General features: G+C 30.0%; 2 protein-coding genes across 4 annotated transcripts; one reads left to right on the top strand and one right to left on the bottom strand.

Moving 5' to 3' along the window:
- Positions 1–1,182: 1,182 nt before the first annotated feature.
- LOC118037338 (uncharacterized) lies at positions 1,183–5,889 on the bottom strand. 3 transcript variants are annotated; one of them, XR_012168093.1, is made up of 2 exons: positions 5,510–5,651; positions 1,183–3,559 (listed from the first exon to the last, which is right to left on the bottom strand). XR_012168093.1 is itself a non-coding variant. In XM_035043296.2 (2 exons), exons 1-2 carry the CDS (start codon positions 5,756–5,758, stop codon positions 4,367–4,369), a joined length of 1,083 nt encoding a protein of 360 aa, XP_034899187.1. In that variant the 5' UTR covers positions 5,759–5,889; the 3' UTR covers positions 4,124–4,366. The 3 variants fall into 3 exon arrangements, 1 of the variants encoding a protein (XP_034899187.1); XR_012168094.1 differs by having other exon boundaries at positions 1,183–3,564; positions 5,510–5,636; XM_035043296.2 differs by lacking the exon at positions 1,183–3,559 and adding an exon at positions 4,124–5,200 and having other exon boundaries at positions 5,510–5,889.
- An 11,075-nt stretch (positions 5,890–16,964) lies between these two features.
- Positions 16,965–17,594, top strand: LOC118037377 (basic leucine zipper 8). The gene has a single exon (XM_035043346.1). It carries the CDS (start codon positions 16,965–16,967, stop codon positions 17,592–17,594), a length of 630 nt encoding a protein of 209 aa, XP_034899237.1.
- The last annotated feature ends 6,096 nt before the right edge of the window (positions 17,595–23,690 follow it).

Here is a 23,690-nt window from a genome sequence, read left to right as displayed (position 1 = left end):
GTTTCATTTATTCATTCCCCACATACTTTTAAGTTTCCACATTAACAAAGTATTCACATGCCCACTAAATGGGTCCATAAATCTTGCATTTATATTCATACACCCATTAGGAACATAGAAAGTTATGGTTACAAGACACTTTATTAACGTACATAATAGACATCATAATCGTTATATTCCATGCTAAATGATATCTATAGTAATTTTTTTTGTGTTTTATTTTTAAACACATTTAGCTTTTATTCACATATAAATCCCAACACCACTTTCACATAACCACACTAAACATAACCAAGATTATTAAAGTCACGATTTATGAGTTAATATATGCTTAACATATATGATTTTACTAGTTAATATATACTTAACGTGCATAATTGTCTTAAAAACTTAAAAGTTAATGAAATCAGATTGAAATTGAATGAAATCATGATTTTGATACTGATTTATAATTTCAACAAAAACATATACTGCAGTCCAATAGTGCAATATATGTTTCCTAAAACCAATAACACCATGACATTTTTCCACATAAAAGATGTGCTGCCAGCTACGCCCCGAAAAGGATGACATATATGCATATATGCTGTAATAGTGCACTTTCTTGTCTGGGTCATTCCCAATATATGCCCTCTTGCCTTCACTTCAATGGGCATGACCTGGGTTTAGCTAATGTGTTCATGAATGATAAGAGTACTAGCTAATGTGATCTCGTTTAATATTTTTTAAAATTTATTTTTATTTAATTATATAAACATTAAAATATACATTCATAAAAAAAAATGATTAAAATTTTAAGTCAAAATTATCTCTACTCGTGAGTAACATGGTTTATAAAATAAAAATCGATGAAAATTAAATACTTGTTAGATTCTAATAACTTGAATCAAAGAGGAAAGAAAATGTTTTTCTTTATCTTTAATAAAAACTCAATTTCCTTATTCATGTATTTCTTGTTTTTTTGTTTTGTTTTTTATATATATATTTTTAATTATTTTGATGTATTAATATTAAAAAATAAAAAAAATATTATTTTAATATATTTAAATTTTTATTTGAACCATGTATTTTAAGATACTTGAATTATATATAAATTTTTATTTGAACTATATATTTTAAAGATGCTTTAACTTTTACTGTGTATGACAAAAAAATTTCTTATAATTTTATGATCTGAGTTTATTTTATATTTTTTATACCATGTTAAAAATACATTTTTTATAACCTTGAGCATTACAACAACCATATTTTTCATTCTTTCATCCATTTACCCCACATCCCGGTTCCATTTCAACACATTTTCCATAAACTCTTAATCATGAATATTCACAAACACATTCATAGACATGACATATTCATGTCTAGAAACCATATTTCCATATTCATTCAAGCATCCAAAGCAAATTAAATTAAAATCATGGTGTGTTCTCATCCATACACCACAATCGACATTTAAATCTTAAGGTTCCAGTCCATCCCTCTATTATAAAAACACTTGTACACATTAATTCATCACCTTTTTGACCAGACCCTTGACACACATGTTATATCACTCTTTGACAAAAACTGCCAGCACAATTTTAAGTAGCACGACGACATTTTTCTTCCTCTTTTTCCTAACGAAAGTTTTTTGGCCGACAAAGGGAAATCATCCCTTCAAGTCTTTTCTCTTCTTTTACTCTCTATTAACTTGTCAAATTCAACATTCCCATTAAATTATAAGCACAACACATTGATTTCCTCATCGTAATTAAAACCCATATCAATCATCCGTAAATCCAAAGCATACCTTTAATGCTAAACACATCAAGTCCTCATTTAATAGTTTTCAATTCCAATTCAAAACACAAATCAATAACATGACTAAGAAAATTAACATACAAAATCCCAAGTTTTTTTCTATTTTCTCTTCTTTTTCATCCTATGGCCGAAACTTGAACAAACCCTACCATGGGTTTTCTTTCATTACATGGATATTTTAGGGATAAAAAATAATAAATATTGTCTCCCATTTGTACCTCTTGTTTTGAATTACAGAAATTCACACTAAAATTTCCAAGAATTTCAGGGACATTTATTTTTTCATCTTCTTCTCTTCAACCAAATAGATTTTTCTCCATCTCTTTTATCCCGAGACACTAACCAAATGCTAGCTAATAGTAGGGGTGATCATTTCCGGTTCGGTTCGGTTTTTCCTCAAAAAAAGCAACCAAACCGAAAAAAAAAAAAATAACACCCGAAACCGAACCGGACCCGGCCCAAACCGGCCGGTTCTGGTCCGGTTTTTTAGCCAAAAAACCGGACAAACCTATATGTATTTTTCTCGTTTCCCCGGATCTGTCCGCCTCCATTCCCGCCTACAGACCAGCTCCCCTCGAGAACCACACAAGACTTTTCTCTTCCCCATCTCCGGTTCCCTTCATCTCCTTTGACCAGAACCGAAGCAACCTCCCCCCTCTCTGTCATTTTCCATCTTCTGCAACCATCCTCTCCCTCACAGACCCATAGCCTCAGCCACGAGCCACCTCTCTATCTCCATCATTTCCCTGCCAGATCTTCCATCCCCCCCCCCACTCTCTGTCATTTTCCATCTTCTGCAACCATCCTCTCCCTCACAGACCCATAGCCTTAGGCCCTCAGCCACAAGCCACCTCTCCATCTCCATCATTTCCCTGCCAGATCTTCCATCCCCCCCTCTCAGCCCTTAAAAAATAATAGAGTCAGAGGGGAGTGGCATGCATTGCAACAAATTTTTAAATTTATATCAGGGCGGAGTAAAGACAGACCCTTTTTTTTTAAACCGGTCCGGTCCGGTCCGGTCCGATTACCCGGTTTTTGCACTGCAAAACCGAAAACCGAACCGAACCGGAGTTTTTTCTATATAATCTAATCGGTTTACTCGGTTTTATTATTCGGTTCGGTTTTTTCGGTTAATTTTTTGTCGGTTTTATCGGTTTACTCGGTTTTTCGGTTTTTTTGAACACCCCTAGCTAATAATACTATTTAATAAAATGAAAGTAAGCAAACACATTGTGAAGACCTAATCATATCATCATACAGACTTCATAAAGTTTATGTGATGAATCATAAACCTACAAACCACCATCACTGTAGATGATCTGAAAATTGTAATTGCAGCACTCCAAGCAATACCAAAAGCCACAACTTTCACTTCTTCCCCTTCAAATTGCATTAGACCACAGAGTTTGTGTATGCATTAAATGCCAGCATATTGTGAGAATTCAGTGTTTGCAAACTAGCAGTAAAGCATGTGCAGAGATAAGCACATGTATTCACAAATTACCTGCATATGTATTTACAAATTACCAGAAATAATTCTTGAAAGGAAAAATGTTCTAACCTCATTGTTGTTTTCCCAGCTGCTGAATGGGCAATATATGAGAGTGTTCACATTCATCCCACCCTGCTGTATTAGTTGATCCATTGATCAATGTTCATTTTAAAAGATTTCAATCCCTTTTTCTTTACTACTGCATCCCTTGACAGTTGGTGGTACTCTGATGTACTACTATCCAATCACTTGATGATCTTCACAATACTGAACTACAAGTAAAATGTCACATGATCAAGAATAAATGGCTTGGACACTAAATAATTCAAGACTTCAACCCCCAGACCCTTCTCTTTGCTCCAGAAAATGGAGCAAACAGGTGAAAGAGGTCTGTGAACTAAAAATGCCATATGCATCATTTTCCTCATACAGACTAAAAAAAAACCCATGATTTCGAACTATCATAATCCTGTAGGCCAGCTGCTTTGCCTAGTCATCTTCATACTAGAATAATACGAATTTAGCAACCATAAATGTTGATTTATTATTTGACCTAACAGCGAACTAGATAGTGGTCCTCTTGTATGAATGTAACAAACAAATTGGTCTTCTGGATCACAGGGACAATAGCAAAACCTCAAATGAGTAACAATCGCTAAACCATGATTCCTGTATGTGAGCCTACAGTAAAAAACCAATTAGCATGGCAATAACAGAGAGTTATGTATCCAATCTATAGGTCCAACTAAACCTCTGACTAAAAAGCTAGCTTCAGAAAGCCTTGAAACTGAACAATCAATCTCAAAAGAAAAGAAAAAAACCATCAAAGAGTGGAAAAAATGAAAGACCAAAGCAAAATCATTGAACAGCATTTACATAAAAAAAAAAAGAAGGAAATTTCAAACATTACAATGCAATAATAAAAACAACCTTGTGCACTCAGCAAAAATCCATTAGTAATCCCATTATCCTCACAGGGAGAAACAACTCATAGCAACAACAATATCTACATTCTTGACAACCCTACAGATTATAAGAAAATTCAAAATCATCCAAAAGCATACAAATTACACATCAAAGACGATGGTCAGCAGAAGCATCAGCCATCTTTCTCTGTTCATAATCTGCATCATCTGTTGGCAACTCATACCGACAAACAGGACAAGTATTCCTAATCCCCAGCCATGGCACAATGCATTCACCATGATACCGGTGCAAGCAAGGCAACTGCTTCACTCTCTCCCCCACATTTATATCATCCTTGCAAACCGCACAAAGTGCATTATTACTCTCCACATCCTCTTTTGTGAAAACCACTGATGGAAGTTTATCAACAACAGACTTTGTTGCGGGAGGCTGACCCATCATCGCATTCTCATTCTCTGTAAATTGCCCAAATAACATCTCACTCTCTGCTGTATAAATATAATCATCATGACTGCCAGAATAAGGCTCGGAATTATGGTCGTGGTCCAAGTTGTTAGCATTCAATAAAACTTGCCACTCCAAATGATCCAATCCTCCTACTCTCTCTACACTGACCAAATCCTCAGGAGCAATAAGAGGTGAAATGGAAAGTGAAACAGATGCCTCATCTTCATCAATAAACATACTTAGAACCTCCCTCTCATCAAGACGACCATCCACTTCCTCCCACTCAAAATCCTCATTGTTTTCCCTATGATCCTCCAATTGAAGTGAGTCCCAACAAAGTGGAATTGTAACCCTAGCGTCATCATAGTCAACACCATCACCAAAACTTCCATTTCCTATACTCACATCCAAACCATATTCATCCCCAGAATTAAAATCAATAGCTAAAGAATTCTGATTATCCTCAGAATCCGAATCAGACCCGAACCCAACAACCCGGATTCCATTAGCATGAATACTCACAGTAGACTCAGCCTGACATGATTCAATTCCAGAAACACTCCTCTCAATAAAGAAATCATCATTATCAACAAGAATATTACTAACATTATAAACAACATCATTGTCATTACCATTAGAATTAGCGTCTATATTTTGAAATCCAGAATTCTCTTGACTATCTAAACTAAACCCTAATCCCAAATCAAGCTCTAAATTATATTCAGAATTCTCCTGGATAACACCGAAACCCGACTCGTTAAGCGAGGAACAAACATCATCATCATCACAAAGCAGTTGGGACTGCTCGACACGTTGCTGAAACAAATCCATAACGAAACTGACCTGGTTCTCGCGTTCTAAGAGATCGGGACCGTTGAGGATAACGGATTCAGGATCTGAAACGTTGTCGTCGTCTTGGTGTGCCAGAGAGTGGATGTTGAAATGGGTGGTAAGCTCAGGTAGAGGAAGGAAGGGGTCGTCGTGGAGAGAGGAAAAGATAGGAAAATAAGGGTCTACGGTTGAGGTATGGCCGTTGGCGTTGGTGTTGGTGTCGGCGTCGGCGTCGCGGTGGCGGAAGGAGATATTTGCCATTTACTTGATTGGAAGATGAAACAAAACTATTTTCTTTCTGTTCATTCCTAAGAGGCAATTTCCGGATGGTGCTGAATTGTGTTGTATTGTAGCGGTGGTGGTCTTGCCTGAGTTAAATTATTAACTTAACTTAGTTTCCCTACTTTATTGATGCTAAAAAATTAGTACCTATAGTCATCATATATTATTAAGTAGTCCTTCAATATACACTCTATTATGCTGAGTGGATATAAAATTTGTTTTGTTTTGAATTATACTTACGGTTAAGGTTTAAAATACTTTTTGTTTATAAATATATTAAAATTATTTTTTTTTGTTTTTTTTTTAATTAATTTTTAAATCAGTACATTAAAATGATATGAAAACATTAAAAAAATTAATTTTTAACAAAAAAAATTGATTTTTTTTGAAACACGGGTTGACCCGCATTTTCAAATAGGCTAATAGAGGTTATTTGATAATGTAATGATAGTTGTTTTTTAAAATATATTTTATTTGAAAATATATTAAAATAATATATATTTTTTTATTTTTTAAAATTTATTTTTATATTAGTATATGAAAACGATTCAAAAATATTAAAAAATTAATTTTAAACAAAAAAAAATCAAGTTTTTGAAAAATACGATTTCAAACATATTTCAAAACAAGTTCATAATACCATACTAGTCACGATGCTTAGGTTTTGGTTTTAACCTGAGAAGATTAAAATTTTCTTACCAAGAAGGATTTTTCTAGAATCTTAAATAGATCAATGAATATAAAAATGATCTTAAAAAAAAAGACAATCAATCAATAATGCAACTTATCATAGGTAGATTGTACTAGGAATGATACGTCTTTCTCATGCACAACTGGTTCCTTTATTGAGATTTTTACAGACCATTAAGTTTTATAGTAACCACAATATTAGGTTTCGACTCATAAACCTTTCAAATCATATTTTTATGATTTATCCCAACATATCCAAAACCTCTTTTAATCTAGGAGTTAGATCCACCATTAGACGTTGTGAATGCCATGACAATATGGTGAATGCCATGACAATATGGTGAATCCACTAGGGATAACTGAGGCCACTCAGTTAAAATTCTACCTAATCTAATATTAAACAATGAACGTGTTTAGATTTGAGAAATAAAATGTAATGGTTAATTAATAATAATGGGAAGGGGAGCTCCAAGAATATAGATCAGAAAACCCTAGATGCTCTTGCTTGCTGCCATTTATAAGAAGATGGGTGTTCTGTGGGAGCTAAATAATGCTGCCACTCTTCCTCACTCTATCAGAAAACCCATCATTTTTTTTTTTTTTTTTTGTCGCGTGAGAGAGTTGGTTATATAACCTGCTTCCTTTAGTTTAGTGAAATAATTAACCAGTCATCATGTTTAGGAATAATTTTTTAATTAATTTATAACCTAATCCTTTTCATTCATTTTATGTTTTTTTTATTTTTTTATTTTTTTTATACTCAAATACATAATTACAGGAAGAGAACCTCTTCCATACATTTGACATTTGTTTCTAGCACCTGAGCGCTACCATACAACAGATTCTCCGCAATCAGCCTCAGGATGCATCTCTCTTGAGTTGCCTCCAAATTGAAAGCTTCATGATCACCAAGTGCAGTGGTATCCAAACCAGCACTCTCTTCCATCCTTTCTTTAATCTGCAAGGCATACAGATCCAACAGCTTTATTTACTGGGGACAGCAAAATGACCTTCAAAAAGGTCAGGCAAAATCACTTTTTCTCGATACTAGTCTGAGAGCAGCACCGAGCTAAGATTTTTCCAAAAACAAAAACCAAGCTTGACACTAAAAGAGTATAAAGGGAGCATTTTTAGGGGAGGAGAGCAAACCTGTGTGAGGTGCATGCTGTTCTCTTTTTCCAGGGCATCTGCTCCCAGAACAGAGGATGATGCTACAGGGAAGGAATGGTTGGGGCATCACCTGTACAGGAGAGGAAAATCATTCATGAGATTATTGGAAAGAGATGAAGAAGAAGGCGAGGCGAGGCGACAAGCTTACCTGGGGAACATGTCAAGTCTCTTGCAAACAATACAGAACAGCATGCTGACATTTAGTCCAACCACCCAGTAGCTTTCATCAGACTTCTTCTCTTTACTAGCACCGCTGATTAAAACTTTATTAAACAGCTGAATAGTATAAAACAATAATAGGAAAGTGTCAATTGATGGATTTATCCCATGTTCTTAAACAGAAGAATCATGAACCTGAAGATTGGGAGCCAACTACCACCAATCCATAGTACTGGCTTGTGAAAACCCGCAAAACACCCCACAGAATTTGCTAAAAAATTCAGTATTAATATCAAGAAGACGTGCTAATGAAACTGAAGATGCTGCACTAGAAGTTATTTCTACTAGAGAGAGAGATTAAAAACCTTAGAGTCATATGAACTTAACTGGCCTTCTTCACTAAACCCAAACCCAAACCATGGTAGATGCGAACCTGGAATTAAGGGAAGACGGCCCTCTATGTGGCTGGGTCCTATGTCGAATACTCTGAACCCTAGCATCTGCACATTCAGAATATGAACTTTAGATCTGATCATTTTAGGAAAGACAATCAGAAACATAAGTGACAACTGCAAGATGATTTTTGAAGTCTGATGCAGTCACCACTGGTCCATCAAATGAGAAAATGTGTCTGCGATGGATTACATATGGCAAAACATAATAAATCAGACCCAATAAACAATTAATCAAAAGCTTAGCAAACAAAGGGCAATACATTTGGAAATGAAAACTGAAGTCATTTAAGAAATTTGTTATTTCGTTGTGATCTGCTTCTTCATGAACAGTGTCATGTCAGAGAGAAAATGGAGGATGGCAGGCCTCCTGTTTAACCACCATCAACGAGACACAAACATCGCAACTGGAGAAAAACAACTCTTGGAACCATATTGAAAATGATTGGCCGATTTCTTGAAATTCCAGAACCGATAGACTGATTATCCTATAAAGTCTAGTAAATGGTCTACTAATTTCCGGAAACTCAAAAACTAGTCAACCAGTTCTGCAATAACAACAGACCTGTTATACAAAACTCGAACAAAAACTAAAGCAAAGAACCTAATGACCCTGGAAAATACGAGATGCATCTTAAGATCAACTAGAATTTGATACTTGTGTTCTAAATATACCAAATGGACTGGAAAAGCTAAAAAATCTCACAGTTATTCCTCTTATACCAGATGAAGTAAATCTTAGTTGAAAGGACTAATTAGGCAAGTTGATATAAGAACTCATTCTTCTTCCTAAGTGCAAGGATGCCTATTAAATCAAAGGTCGTCATGTTATACCAAGCACCTCATACCAAAGCTGAGAATATGATAATTAATTAAATATGATTTGATTATAAATAAATTTTAGAAATTAAGGAATATAATGTAATTAATAAAGGGGATTGTAATTCTAAACCTAGAAACAATTAAGTAAATAAAAAGTTATACCTAAAATAATATATGTGATATTATTTAAGGGAAAAATTAATATTTTAACATTTATAGGGTTTTCAGGTTTCCTTATAAATAGAAAGTTATGCCTCTTATTTCTTAAAGTGAGTAGAATACAAAACAAAAATACCTAAAATACAGAATAAAAGAGTTATCAGTCAAATATATAGCAACCCTTCTCTCCTAAAAGGATTTAAGAGATTTCTCACTAGTGGTTTGTGTAAATTATTGTTAGAGCCGAATATTTGGACAAATTATGGCTTGTGACAACCTAGTATTGAAGCAATTATTCAAAGAAAAAAAAAAATCTAATTTATAAATAATCTTTGTATAAACCTTAAAAGATTATAGATTTGTATAACGAGATTCTTAGAATTCCTGGAAAAAATATTATATTTATAGTTTTCACTATGAGAATAAATTTTAGGAAACTCAATAAGATATGCATGTGAAATGTGGTTACCTAAATTATACTAGAGGAATTTTGAGAGATATAAACTTTTTCACTCTATATACATGTGGTGATAACATCTATAATTATTCTTATCCATATATTTTCTAGCCTCTCTAAGCAAATTTTGCTAGCTTTTTGCTTGATGGTTTTATTTTGAATTTTTATCATAGATTTGGAAATGAAAAAAGAGTCAAATGTTAAAAGAAGGAAAAAAAAAACCATGATTCTTATTAGGGAAGAAGAAGATATAAGAATGAATGGGGAAGAAGAAGATGTAGAAATGGTTATAATGGTATTTTGGATATTAAATTAATTATAATAGTAAACCTATAATATTTTTTAAAAAAAACATTGTTGATTGAATTTGTGTGTTCCTAACTTCGTATATAAAGTATTATTAATTGTATAATCAATGGTATGTAAAGTGTAAATATTTAAGTATAAGAAAGAGCTCAACCTAAAACAAACTATAAGGTGTTTAATATAATTTACTCTGTTATATTTTTTTTTCTTTGGAGGCTTAGGATTGATTTAACATATTCTCACTTTTGGTTTTGCTTTCTAAGTGTAGGTTATCAATGTTGGGTTCCTGAATATTATACATGTAACAAAAATATATATAAAAAATTATTTGAGATTTATGTTAGATAAATCTAAAGTTATTTAGGGATTTATTACTTGAAGATATAATCTTCTTTAATTTTGAATAATTCTTTAAAAGCTGGGTTGTCATAAACAACAAGTTGTCTAATTATCCGGCCTCCAACGATAATTCACATGAATCACTAGTGAAAAATATCTTAAATCCTTATTTAAAAGAGAAGAATTGTTATGCCTAGAGTTTTCGCTTTTTATTCTGTAACTTACGTAGATTTTTTTGTTTAATAGCTAATAACTAAAAAATAAGAGGCATATCTTACTATTTATAGCAAAATAAAAAAACCCTATAAATTGATAAAATATCAATTTGGCCATTGAATAATATCCATATATGAATTCAGGATAATTTTTTAAATTAATTCAATGAAATCCTTGCTTGATTTTTCTAATCTAAAAATATAATCCTTGTATTAATTATATTCTAGTTCTTAATTTGTAAAATATATTTTAATCAAATCATATTTTGGTATATCATCTGAGTTTACTTTCTGATTAATAGTTCTTAATGTATGTGACCTATTAGGTTTCTAATATATTGGCCTAAATATAAATTATAATTCTAATTAAATAGAACTACATAAATTAAACAATTTAAGATAACTTAGTGATCTCAAGTCTAAAGATCATTTACACAACCGTCACATCCATAGAAATAAGTGATATCTCCATATGAATTTTTCAAGCGAGTTAGTTTAGTATAGACTAGTTAGATGACTTGTGCGATGTCCGCGGGTTAATTTTTTTGTTTTTTTTGTATAAAAAATCAAAAAAGTTAAGATCTAAAAGTATTAGGTCTTTCTGCAAAGCTATACCCAAGAGTCTTGTGTTTGGTTACAACGTTGACCTAAGAGTAATACTTATAATATTAATAATAATATTAAACTTGCATGATCCAAGTTTAAGTGGGTTTGACTGCAATATCGAACCCAATAGCCTTGGATGGAGGTCTAGCTGCAAGGTTGTATCATAAAATTGTGATAATTAAATAGATTAAGTAAATAGAAAAAAAAAACCAACATAAAGAAAAAAAAAATCTGAACTAACTGGGTTAACCCTTCAAAGCAGGTTAACCCATTAAACATTGGATTTGTATTGTGAAAGTTTGATAACTAAATATAAAAAAAAAATTGACGGGTTAACCCAGAATTAACTAGGCTAACCTTTTAAACCCGGGATCCGTGTCATGAAAGTTTGATAACTAAATAAAAAAAAATTTAACATTAACAAACTAAAATAAATGAAAACAATTAATTAAAAAGAAAAAAACAAAAACAAACAAAAGGCACCGGTTTTCACTATGGATTGCACTATGCAGTCCACAGTCAATGGCATAAAAAAAAGGCAACAAAGCAAAAGGAAAGAAAAAAAAAACTAACTAGGTCAAAAGAAAAAAAAACCTATAGGAAGAAAAAAACTAATGAAGAAAAACAAAAAAAAATCTAAATTAATTGGGTAACCCGTCAAACTTGAGATCTGTATCATGAAAGTCTGATAACTAAATAGAAAGAATTTTAATATCAACAAACTAAATTAAAAAAAAATTTAGTTAAAAAGGGAAAAACAAAGAAGAAAAAACCTATACGGAGAAAAAAACTAATGAAAAAAAAGAAAAAAAAAATGAATTAACTGGGCTAACCTTGTCAAACATGAGATCTATGTCATGAAAGTCTTATAACTAAAAGAAAAAAATTTAACATAAACAAACCAAAATTTTTAAAAAAAAGTAAGAAAAAAAAAACAAAACGCATTAGCCTTTTCACTGTAGACTGCACTGTGCAGTCCAGAGTTAAAGATATAAAAACGAAAAAAAAAAAAAAAAAAAAAAAACTAAATGCATTAGTTGATAACTAAATAGAAAAAAAAATTCAATATTAATGAACTAAATTAAACAAAAAAAATATTAATTAAAAAGAAAAAGAAAAAAAAAGCTATAAGAAGAAAAAACTAATGAAGAAAAGGGGAAAAAAAAATCTAAATTAACTGGTTTAACCCTTCAAACCAGGTTAATCCATCAAACCTATGATTCACGTCATGAAAGTTTGATAACTAAATAGAAAAAAAAAATTAACGGGTTAACCCAGAATTAACTCGGTTAACTTGTGAAACCATGTTAACCCGTCAAACGCGGGATATGTGTCATGAAAGTCTGATAACTAAATAGAAAGAAATTTAACATTAACAAACTAAACTAAGCGAAAATATTAATTAAAAAAAAATAAAGCAAATTTTTTTTTTTTTAATTCCCTTGTCAAACCAGGTTAACTCATTAAACCCGAGATTCGTATTATGAAAATCTGATAACTAAACAAAAAAAAAAATTTAGTATTAACAAAAGAAAAAAAAATAAAAATGGATGGGTTAACCCGTAAAACCTGAGATATGTGTCATGAAAGTATGATAACTAAATAGAAAGAAATTTAAAATTAACAAACTAAACTAAACAAAAAAAAATTAATTAAAAAGATAGAAAAAAGCAAAAAAAATAAAACTCCGGGTTAACTCGTCAAACCAGGTTAACCCGTTAAACCCGAGATCCGTTTCATTAAAATTTGATAACTAAAAAAAAAAATTAAAATTAACAAAAGAAAAAAAAAAAAAAAAAAATGAACGGGTTAACCCATAATTAACTGGGTTAATCCGTGAAACCTGAGATATGTGTCATGAAAGTCTAATAATTAAATAGAATGAAATTTCATATTAACAAACTAAAATAAACGAAAAAGATTAATTAAAAAGAAAAAAAAAATCCGGGTTAACTCGCGAAATCAAGTTAACTTGTTAAATCCGGGATCAGTGTTTTGAAAGTTTGATAACTAAATAAAAAAAAATTAACATCAACAAACTAAATTTTAAAAAATTATTAAAAGAAAAAAAAATAAAAAAAAAATGAAAAAAGAACAGTTTTTTAAGAGAAAACAACTCAAAAAACAAAAAAGAAAAGAAAAGAAAAGAGATAGCTGCTTAGCCTTTCACTGTGGATTGCTACAGTGAAAGGCTGAGCAGTTTTAGTATATTTCTAATGTTTTATAACAAGTATGTACATATTAGCTATAGAATATCCATCATACCTAAACTTATAAAAACAATTACTTCCTTTCATTAAAAAAAAAAAAACATAACATGTTCAAGTCTCTACAACTTTAATAAATATCAAGTATTTAAGAGAGCATCAAACATAAATATTTTAGAAACAAGATTGTGATGCAATATGAATCTCATAATTATAACAACTTTATAATTTCTTTTGCAAAACATTTTTGTCTCATGAACTTTATGTTTATTTTAGATTCATAAATCAAATATTAAATTCATTAATTTAATATTATATAAATATTAAAGATAAGTTAAACCTTCATTAATAATAAATATATATTTACATGAATATAATAATTTCATATGTAACCAACTGATTGGCTATATGATATATCAAATTAACAATCAAAGAGTCCAATTACACTAGCTCACCAACCTTAGTGTGGCATCCATCTAACACAACAAAACTGATTTATCAAAAGATTTTGACTTATTGTTATGGATTGTTTTTTATAAGATTTTTGTTATGCCCACCGATCCGTGGTGGATATTTGAATTAAAAAAATAATAAGATTTGAATAAGAAATATTTTCTCTTTTTAATTAACTTCTTACTCCGTGATTTTTTTATTAGTTGAGCTACTATTACTATTGTTATATTCTTTTACTTGTTTTGATAAAAGGCTGATTGATGCTTGAAGTGTATAAAAGTAGTAGCCCTCCATTCCTAAATTCTATCTCACTTTTCGTCGGAGTTTAAATCAAATACTAGTAAAAAGAAATCTAAGTATTAATCGGTAATCTATTCCTTCCTTTCAATTTGATCGAAAAGGTTTATATATTCATTATTAACTTCTATCATTCACAAACTATAAAGTCAGATTTCTTCTTTTCATAGTGATAATAAATAAATAATGAAGTTATTTGAATGTACAAACACATCTCTAGTGAAAAATGCTAAGAACTTGCATCACACGTATGTTTTGATGCCAAAAAAGAATGAATTTTCCCAAATTTTAGAATCAATGCTCTAGAAAGTGGAGAAAATTTCGTATACTATATATAATTCCATACACAGATGTATATAGAACCGATATGTGTATATTCCGTCCATCTCCGCAGCTTGACTTCTTATTTCATTAATTTTCATGGCATTTACCAATTAGGTGCTTCCATCTAGCATGGAAATAATTTCCAAATTAAAAAAAAAAAAAACAATCATGATTATTTAAAATAAAAGGAAAAAAAACTAAACTCTTTATAATCAATTATTTATTAAAAAAAATTGTCAAAATAAAATAATTTTTTTAAACATGTGACAACATTTTATTAGTTTGAATCATTTATTCTTACGTTTAAAACCGTGTTTGAGTATGTTTTAAAATTACATCAAGTTAAAAAAAAATTATTGCTTTTTTGATAATTTTGATGTGTTAATATTAAAAATAAATAAAAAATTTTAAATTATTTTTAAATATATTTTTAAATAAAAAATACTTTTAAAACACATTTTACGCCACAATAACTTATGTACTCAATTGATAAATATGAGATAAAAATAACAGAGTTTCATCACGGAGATAGAAAAGTTTAGTTCATCATAAAGTTTAAAATAAAAAATGCTACTATGAACCAAAACTAATTAGAAGGGGCAAGCAGTGATTTTTTGCCTTTCCATGTATTCAATCACTACTTTAATGGTTACCAACAAAGCATATAATCTCTTTTATAGGTATATTTAATTGACTCCATTTACTAAATTTTTAAATGTACAATATTAAGAAGGAAAAAATGATAAAAAAAAGTTATAATTTTTTAGAAGAAAATATTTGTGTTGTAGCAAGAAACAAGAAAAAAATATTTACAATCAGAAGCTGCCAAATGATATTAAAAACGGAAATATTGAAAAGAATGACAATGATTCATAGAAAATAATATTTTTCTAATTAAAGTTCATAAATGTAAAGAAAACTATTAATTTATTTTTCAATATATATATATATATATAAAGGATTCATTTTATATGGTAATATTCTTAAGTGTTTATGATATATATAAACAACTTCATTTATTATTAATTTGTGTAAAAAAAAAACCAAATATTTATAATTAAACATATTAAATAACTATTATTTTATATGGTAATATTCTTAAGTGTTTATGATAAATCATAAACAAATAAGAAAACACTGATTGATTAGAATTAAAGTATTAAATAGTTGCTTAACATGTATTCTAAAAATGTTAATTAGAATACTAGACTTTATATATATATATATATATATATATATATATATATATATATATATATATATATATTATTTGAAGAATGTATAGACGCATTTGCTAGAAATCACTAGTAATAATTTCATGACTATATATATTTTTTTTTCTTTCAAATTTATAAAGCTATAGATTAAAGTCCAGTCACCTAGTTTTACGGTTGTTTGTCAAAATTCAGTTACTGTAATTAAACAATTCTACATTTGAAGAGAAGCCAAGGCCGGTTGCACGCAACATAACAAATATAGAGTTTACTACTTTTTGATCTCTCTTACTTTTCTTTTTTCTTTTTTCATGAAAAGGAGCTGCGGGATCATTTCTACAATCAAATTAAGCCAGGGATTATAGAAGTTGATTGTTTCACTCATCAGTAATTAACAAAAAATCTTATTTTTTTAATTCTAAAAGATATAATTTAACTGGTCAGATTCTAAGTTTACTTTCTAGAATAATCGATTCGAGTTTTATAAACTTCAGGGTTACTGGAGACTTATATGGTCATTGATTTCAGGGTTTGTGGTATTAGTCAAGGTACATGTAAGCTGGTTTTAACACTGCGTTAATAATAATAATAATAAAAAACCCTATTTCCTACCAAATACAATCCGATTAATTTCCTTTTAGCTACCATTTCACTTCCTAATGCAGATTGTAGAGACAAACACAAAACCAAAACAAAAACAAAAATAAAAATAAACGGTATTGTTACGGCATAAGTTCTGATTTGAAAGTACCATAAACAATAATAATTAAGAAGAATAAAGAACAAGTGCCCTTAACTTGAAGTACATGCAATAAGAGCCGAGAAATTCGTAAATTATTTAACAAAATTGTCTCAGCAGAATTCCTCACCATCTTTCGGCAACACAACAGCTCGAAATCCTCTTGCATTCAATAGCCGAAATCAATCATCGAAAGCATACAAATGAAACTGATCTAGAAGTTGCGAATTTAAGAAGTCATTTAGCTCCCATTTGTCTATATGGTTGTTTTTCCTTTTTTAGCATTATAAAAGGTAGAAAATTTTGTCATTTCCTCTCTTAATTTGATCGTTCACGTATCCTCAATAAGAACATCAATTGAAGCTGATGTTGACAATATTAAATCAAATGTCCAAATTTGGATACATGCTTTAATTTCATGCATACCAATTCTAGCTGCAATATTACTAAAGAAGCATATGATACTTGTATGACAAGAAACTACTACCGCTAATATATTTGCCAAAGGATCAACTTTAAAAACTCCACTCCTTCCTTCAATCTGTTTTGTGTTCAAGTCAGTGATCGATAATAGCCATGGAGCCACATGAAATCAAGAAATTCCAGGGTCTGCCTCATGCAAACTTGGTTCATAATCTATTCACTTTCCCTAATCCCATACAAAAACAATATCCTTCTGCGACCAGCCTGAAAATGCAGCCCATTGTTGAATCCACAAACAACACCCCATCCCAGGAAAATATATCTGAAAATCCAGAATCCATCTCAAGTCTCTTCGATAAGTTCTTAACGAATTCTCTAATTCATGTCCCACTTCATATTCCCTCTCCAAACACATCATCTGTCAGTACAGACTCTACTCTAGCTGAACCGAGGGATCAACAGCTCGGAATTTCCAACGAGAAGAAGCTAAGGAGGATGATATCCAACAGAGAATCCGCTCGAAGATCGCGTATGCGAAGAAAGAAGCAAATTGAAGATCTCCAGTATCGGGTTAATCAGCTTCAAAACATGAACCATCAGCTCTCTGAGAAGGTTATCCACTTACTAGAAAGTAACCACCAGACTCTTCAAGAGAATTCCCAACTCAAAGAAAAAGTCTCCTCTCTTCAAGTTGTTCTATCTGACCTCTTGACACCTTTGAGAAATGTGGACGACGGGGATTGCAACAGCATTCATCTCAAAGGTGAAACTTCAAACCGATGAATCCATCATTATAGAGTTTCTTGGACATATATATATATATATATATATATATATATATATCTTGAGGTTAATAAAAAAGTGATTATGAACACATAAGAGAGGTTGCTTCCGGGTAGCTGATCCATCGATTGCTTACTAGGATTTACCTTTGCCTTTTCTTTTCTTTTATTTTCCTTTCTTTCAGAAGGGTCTTGCTGTTTTACTTTATTATTTTTTCGTGTTATAATTAATAATAATATAATAATAATAATAAGTTCATGCCATCCAGATAATAACACCTTTCTGTGACAAAGGTACAGTTAAACCCTCTATGCAAATGAATCCATACATATATACAATGTCTTCTGTATTGCCAATTATTTGTTCTGATATTATTTAGTTTCTTCACGGTTCATTTTGCAACCTTACCTAACCTTACCTTTAATAGTAAAATATTGACTGGAAATTTATCAGAAAAGCAGAAAGGAAATTCAGAAACAATCTCATTGTACTGGGAGCTATGAACATACAGTACTGGTAGTGGCAGCAAAAATTAGGGCCGATCAAAGGAGCCAGATGACGAAAAATGTTTAATTCATAAATTTTGCTTGTTTGAAATCGATCAAAAGCTTAGTTGAATGCATCACTCTGTTAATTGATTAAATCACACGGGATAATTTCTAATATAAATATGTTGTTGAGTAGAGAAATCCACTATCTAAATTGATATTAAATTCAATGAAGATGGTCTGTGGGATATGGCCAGAAATTTCTTCCTCTGATGTCCGTGGACTTGTACCAACCCAAAACGGATAAAACTAACAACGGCAACGCAATACATTGAAAATGCAATTCGCAATGTGACATGAATGATGGTTCCATCACTATATAATTCACTACAAGATTACACTATTGTATAAAAACCAGATCGATCAGGAAACTGTGTAATGTAAGTTGATGTAGCGCATTATACAATATAAAAAGATTGTTTATCTTTTAATAACATTTAGACATGTACTATTGTGGATTAGAGTAGTGTAATAACATACATAATTGTTTTTGCCAAAAACAACTTGCTAAGCCTGCAGATGAATGTTGGATTGTCTTTTCCATGAAATACATTTGGCATTAAAAAAATAATTGGGGACAAAATGATCCGTTCGGGTTTTTTTTGGACTATAGTATTGATACTTCAGGGCAAAAAATTTTAATCTTTAGGTTAGGAGCTTCTTTTGTCTTTTCAAAAAAAAAAAAAAAGTGAAAATACAATCATGCCCATGAGGGGAAAATATGCATGCTTGCTAAACCTAACCAACATGGGTTTGACATGTTTAATAATATTATTATATTCATTATTATTAATATAATTATTAAAAAAAATAAAAATATTATTACTATTGAAACAAACCATAAATTTAATTCGAAAAGGAAAATTATTATTATTATTATTATTACTAAATTTGAAAACAAATTATTACTACTGGAAAAAAAAAACCATAAATTTGAATTGAAATGTACTGTTTACTTAGACACCGATATCCATTGTGGATTGTAGCATTATAATGACATAATTGTCCTTACTAAAGAAACTTGCTAAACATACAGTTGGGGTAAGATTATCTTTTTCATGGGATATATTTAGCATTGCAAAAATTATTATAGGCAAAATGGTATATTCGAGTTTTTTTTGAGTTGTAATATAGATATTGATTTACACTTCAGCACAAAATTTTAATCTTTTTTTGTCTTTTCAAAATAGATAAACAGTGAAGAAACAACCATGTTCCTGGAGGGAAATATACATATGCTTGCCAGACCCACTTAAACTTGAGTCAAGCATGTTTATTATTATTATTATTATTATTATATTCATTATTACTAATAAATTTTAAAAATATATTATTACTATCGAAAAAAAATCATAAATTTGAATTTGAAGGGTAAAATTAAAAATTATTGTTGTTGTTAATAAATTTGAAAAAAAAAACTATTATTAGTGAAAAAAACCATAAATTTAATTTGAAGGGTACTATTGACCTAAACATGGATCACTGTAGATTAGAGTAGTGTAATAATATAATTTTTCTCTTGCCAAAGAAACTTGCTAAGCATGTAGTTGGGGTAGGATTGTCTTTTCCATAAGATATATTTGACATTGCAATAATAATTGTGGACAAAATAGTTTGTTTGGGTTTTTTAGGCTATAGTATAGATATTTATTTGCTCTTCAGTGCATAAAATTTTAACATTTAGGTTAGGGTCTTTTTTTTGTCTTAAAAACAACAATGAAGATACAATCATGCCCCCATGGGGGAAAATATATATGTTTGCTAGACTCACTTAAACATGGGTCAAACATGTTTTTTATTATTATTATTATTATTATTATTATTATTATTATTATTATTATTATTATTATTATATTCATTATTATTTATATTATTATTAATAAATTTGAAAAAAAATATTATTACTACAAAAAAAAAAAACCATAAATTTGATTTGAAAGGTAAAATAAAATTATCATTATTGTTGTTGTTGTTGTTGTTGTTGTTTATTGGTTTCTTTGAGTTTTTCAGGCTGTAGTATAGATACTTATTTGCTCTTCGGTGCATAAAATTTTAACATTTAGGTTAGGGTCTTTTTTTGTCTTAAAAACAACAATGAAGATATAATCATGCCCCTATGGGGGAAAATATGTATGTTTGCTAGACTCACTTAGACATAGGTCAAACATGTTTATTATTATTAATAATATTATAAGTATTATTATATTCATTATTATTTATATTATTATTAATAAATTTGAAAAAAATATTATTACTACAAAAAAAAACCATAAATTTGATTTGAAAGGTAAAATAAAATTATCATTATTGTTGTTGTTATTGTTGTTTATTGTTTTTTTTTTGTTATTGTTATTGTTATTATTATTAAATTTTTTTAAAAAAATATTATTACCATTTGAAAAAAAACATAAATTTGATATAAAGAATAAAATTAAAAACTATAAGAACTTTGAAAAAAGAGTCAAGACAATATAATAGTGAAGCTTTGTACCAAATGAAACATCAAACATTCTAATTCCTCACCATACAAGCAAAAAATAAACATTGTAGAAGCTGCCAACACAAATGTCAAAAAGATTGTTTAGAAGATCATGGTCACTGACAAAGATTGACATGAGATGTTGTTATTTTTTCTTCACGCATATTGCGTTGTAGTTAGAATTTCAATGGGAGCTACCCTATATTTTTTTAGTATATGAAATGAAGGTTGTGATGTCTTTGAAAGTAGAAATATTGTCTTTGAGATTTTTGATAGATTTTGTGCTGGAAGAGGCCAAAAAGATCAAAGTGAGATATGAATAGATAAACCTCATCAGTAAGAAAAGGGGAACTGTGATTTTTCATCACCAGCTTTAGTAGAAAAAAAAATGACTAAAGCATATAGCAAGATGGTTTGGCCTTTAAGTGTTCCATGTAGGGAATCTAATGTTGAATGGATGAAGAAGACTAGAGAAAATGAATACCAAACTACGAGGATCCTTATGTAGTAAGGATAATTTTCTCAAAAAGAGCTCTAATGTTGTTTAGAATGAATGGATAAGATCTAGCTAAATCTATGAATTATGATTCTATATAAAAAAAAAAATATTACGTACACTGTATCCAATTTTTTCCCAAATCAATAAAGTGAAGTTTGACCATTAATTCTTCATGTAACAAACCTTTATATATATATATATATATATATATATATATATATATATACTTTTTCCAAAAGAACTTGTGGGTGATTACTAAGTTACTACCAACCATTTATCTATGCAATTTAAAATGCTATTTTGAGACAAGTTTTATCTTATAGTTTTAGTTAAAATGCTATTTTGAGACAAGTTTTATCTTATAGTTTTAGTTTAAACTAAAACTATAAGATAAAACTTGTCTCAAAATTTTAAATTGCATGGATAAATGGTTGGTAGTAACTTAGTAATCACCCACAAGTTCTTTCGGAAAAAGGACAATTATATATATATATAAGATACGTGTTTGAAATGAAGAAATGTCATCTTTTTATCCCTTCACTTTCTAAGAGTATATCCCTTGTAATCTTATTTGAGCTTGAATAAATTTTTCTTCGTAAAAAACCCTAACTAGGATTACACCCCCATTGGGGGCAAAAAGAAAATGTGAGCAAACTGTCAAAATGCATACATGGATCTATAAAAATCAAATCCTAACACTAGGGGGCATCATCATAAAACAAGAAAAAAGAATGCGAACTAGGAAGCGAAAAAGAAGGAACAAATGAAAGAAAATAAAAGAAAAAAAAATAATGATTTGATGATGCTCCAAGACTGAGGCAAAGATCTTGAGGCGAGACTCTTCATTAATAAAGAGAGTCTATCTAAACGAAGTCCATGAGACAACTTCACAAAAGAAAAAAGATTGCATAAAAGTGATCCTAAGTCTTTAAACTCTTAAACATTTTTTTAAGCCTCAAAACATCTATTTCTTTTATACCTTATAGTCACAGTCCATATCACATGCTTTTAGAAATCATTTTTAATCAAGCACATACAATTTGAGTTGATAAACGATGATCTTACCTTTCATGTGAAGTGATAAAATGAGTAGTGACCCGTTTTTATTCATGCAAAATATAAAATATATATATATATATATATATATATATATACACAAAGCAAACTTTGATTTTATATAGATTTTCAAATAAATATTTGAAACCACTTTAAAAGCTGAAACAAAAGGTCACCTTTAGTAAAATCCTTACCTAAAGATAACTCACACTCTAAAAGTGATAAAATCCTTAAAGGGACTTACTTGAAGAACTATTTTAATGCATATATTGAAAATTTCAGTTTTCATTAACAAAACCAAGTCTTTAAAGATTTGTTCTTGAAAAAGATTTATGCGCTAAGACAAAACTAGAAAGCCCTTGAAATGAAATAAGGAAATTAAAATATTGACAAGAGCATGATGGAAATCAATGTTTTCTTCGGAAACTAATTGGAAATTGTATGCACGTGGTGTTAGGGCATTCAAAGTGCTACAACGGGCTGGTCTAAATGTTTGTATTCTTGATTTACCACTTGATTTTGACATTAGCTCTACATTTAATGTTGAGGATTTAGTTGCATAATAGAAACCATATTTTATTCCAAATGATCCCTTTGAGATGTCACCTAACTTCTCTCCTCACGATTTTATTGAAACATCTACCCCTTTCACCTAATCTCAACACAACAAAAAAATATTGATACTATTCTAGATAAACAAGTTATTTTTATCACGAATGGTAAGGTTCAACGATTTCTAGTTCATTAGATGAGCCAACTTGATTTAAATTACACTTGGATCACTAAAGATACTTTGCAGCAGATTAACTAAAATCTTTGAGAATATTATCAGAGGTGTCCAAAGCTACACTCAAGGGGTTCAAATTTCTCCAACTTGAAATAGTCAGTGGAAACACTGAATCCACACCTCAGATTACATGAGTACATAGACAAAGACAATGTAGAATGACGCAGTCTATTACTCTTTGGTTGGGAGACTAAACTCATTTAGATCTATTTCATTGTTTTATTTTATTTATTTCAGTTATTTATGTAAGATGGTTTTAATTGATGAGTTGAGCCCAATAATTGGATAATTTATGGTAACGCTATTTATTTATATATTTCTTTTTTAGTTTGTGAGACAGTTTTGATGATTAGATAAAAATTGATAGATTTTTCCCTTCCTAAGTTCTCTTTTCTTCCTAGCTTTTTCCCCTCGTTTTTGCTTTTAATTCTTAGCTTCTTTCTTTATAACTTATTTCTCTCCTACTTTAATTTTTTTTATTTATTGTTCCTCATCAGAAACCTGAACACATAACTATTGAATAACAACAAAGAATTGCCATCAAATAATGAATGCAAGACCCCTGTTGGATAAACATTTGGTTCTATTTTCTTAATTACCTCAGCCACAATACCAACAGCAAATTTAATGATCATGCTGCACTTGAGGTTTCGATGCACACGTCAATATTAGAGGTTAGGAATCGTAAAAACTATGTGCAGAGACATCTTTATGGAAACAAAAGCAA

Source organism: Populus alba, chromosome 15 (assembly GCF_005239225.2).
Source record: "Populus alba chromosome 15, ASM523922v2, whole genome shotgun sequence".
NCBI classification, from domain to species: Eukaryota; Viridiplantae; Streptophyta; class Magnoliopsida; order Malpighiales; family Salicaceae; genus Populus; species Populus alba.
Note: the sequence above shows the minus strand (reverse complement) of the source record. Positions and strands in the feature narration are given on the sequence as shown.

Coding starts and splice junctions, on each gene's coding strand:
- LOC118037377 (XM_035043346.1), top strand. CDS start 16,965: ATGGAGCCACATGAAATCAAGAAATTCCAGGGTCTGCCTCATGCAAAC.
- LOC118037338 (XM_035043296.2), bottom strand. CDS start 5,758: ATGGCAAATATCTCCTTCCGCCACCGCGACGCCGACGCCGACACCAAC. Junction 5,201..5,509: donor TCTTAGAACGCGAGAACCAG/GTCAGTTTCGTT, acceptor GAATCATGTCAG/GCTGAGTCTACTGTGAGTAT.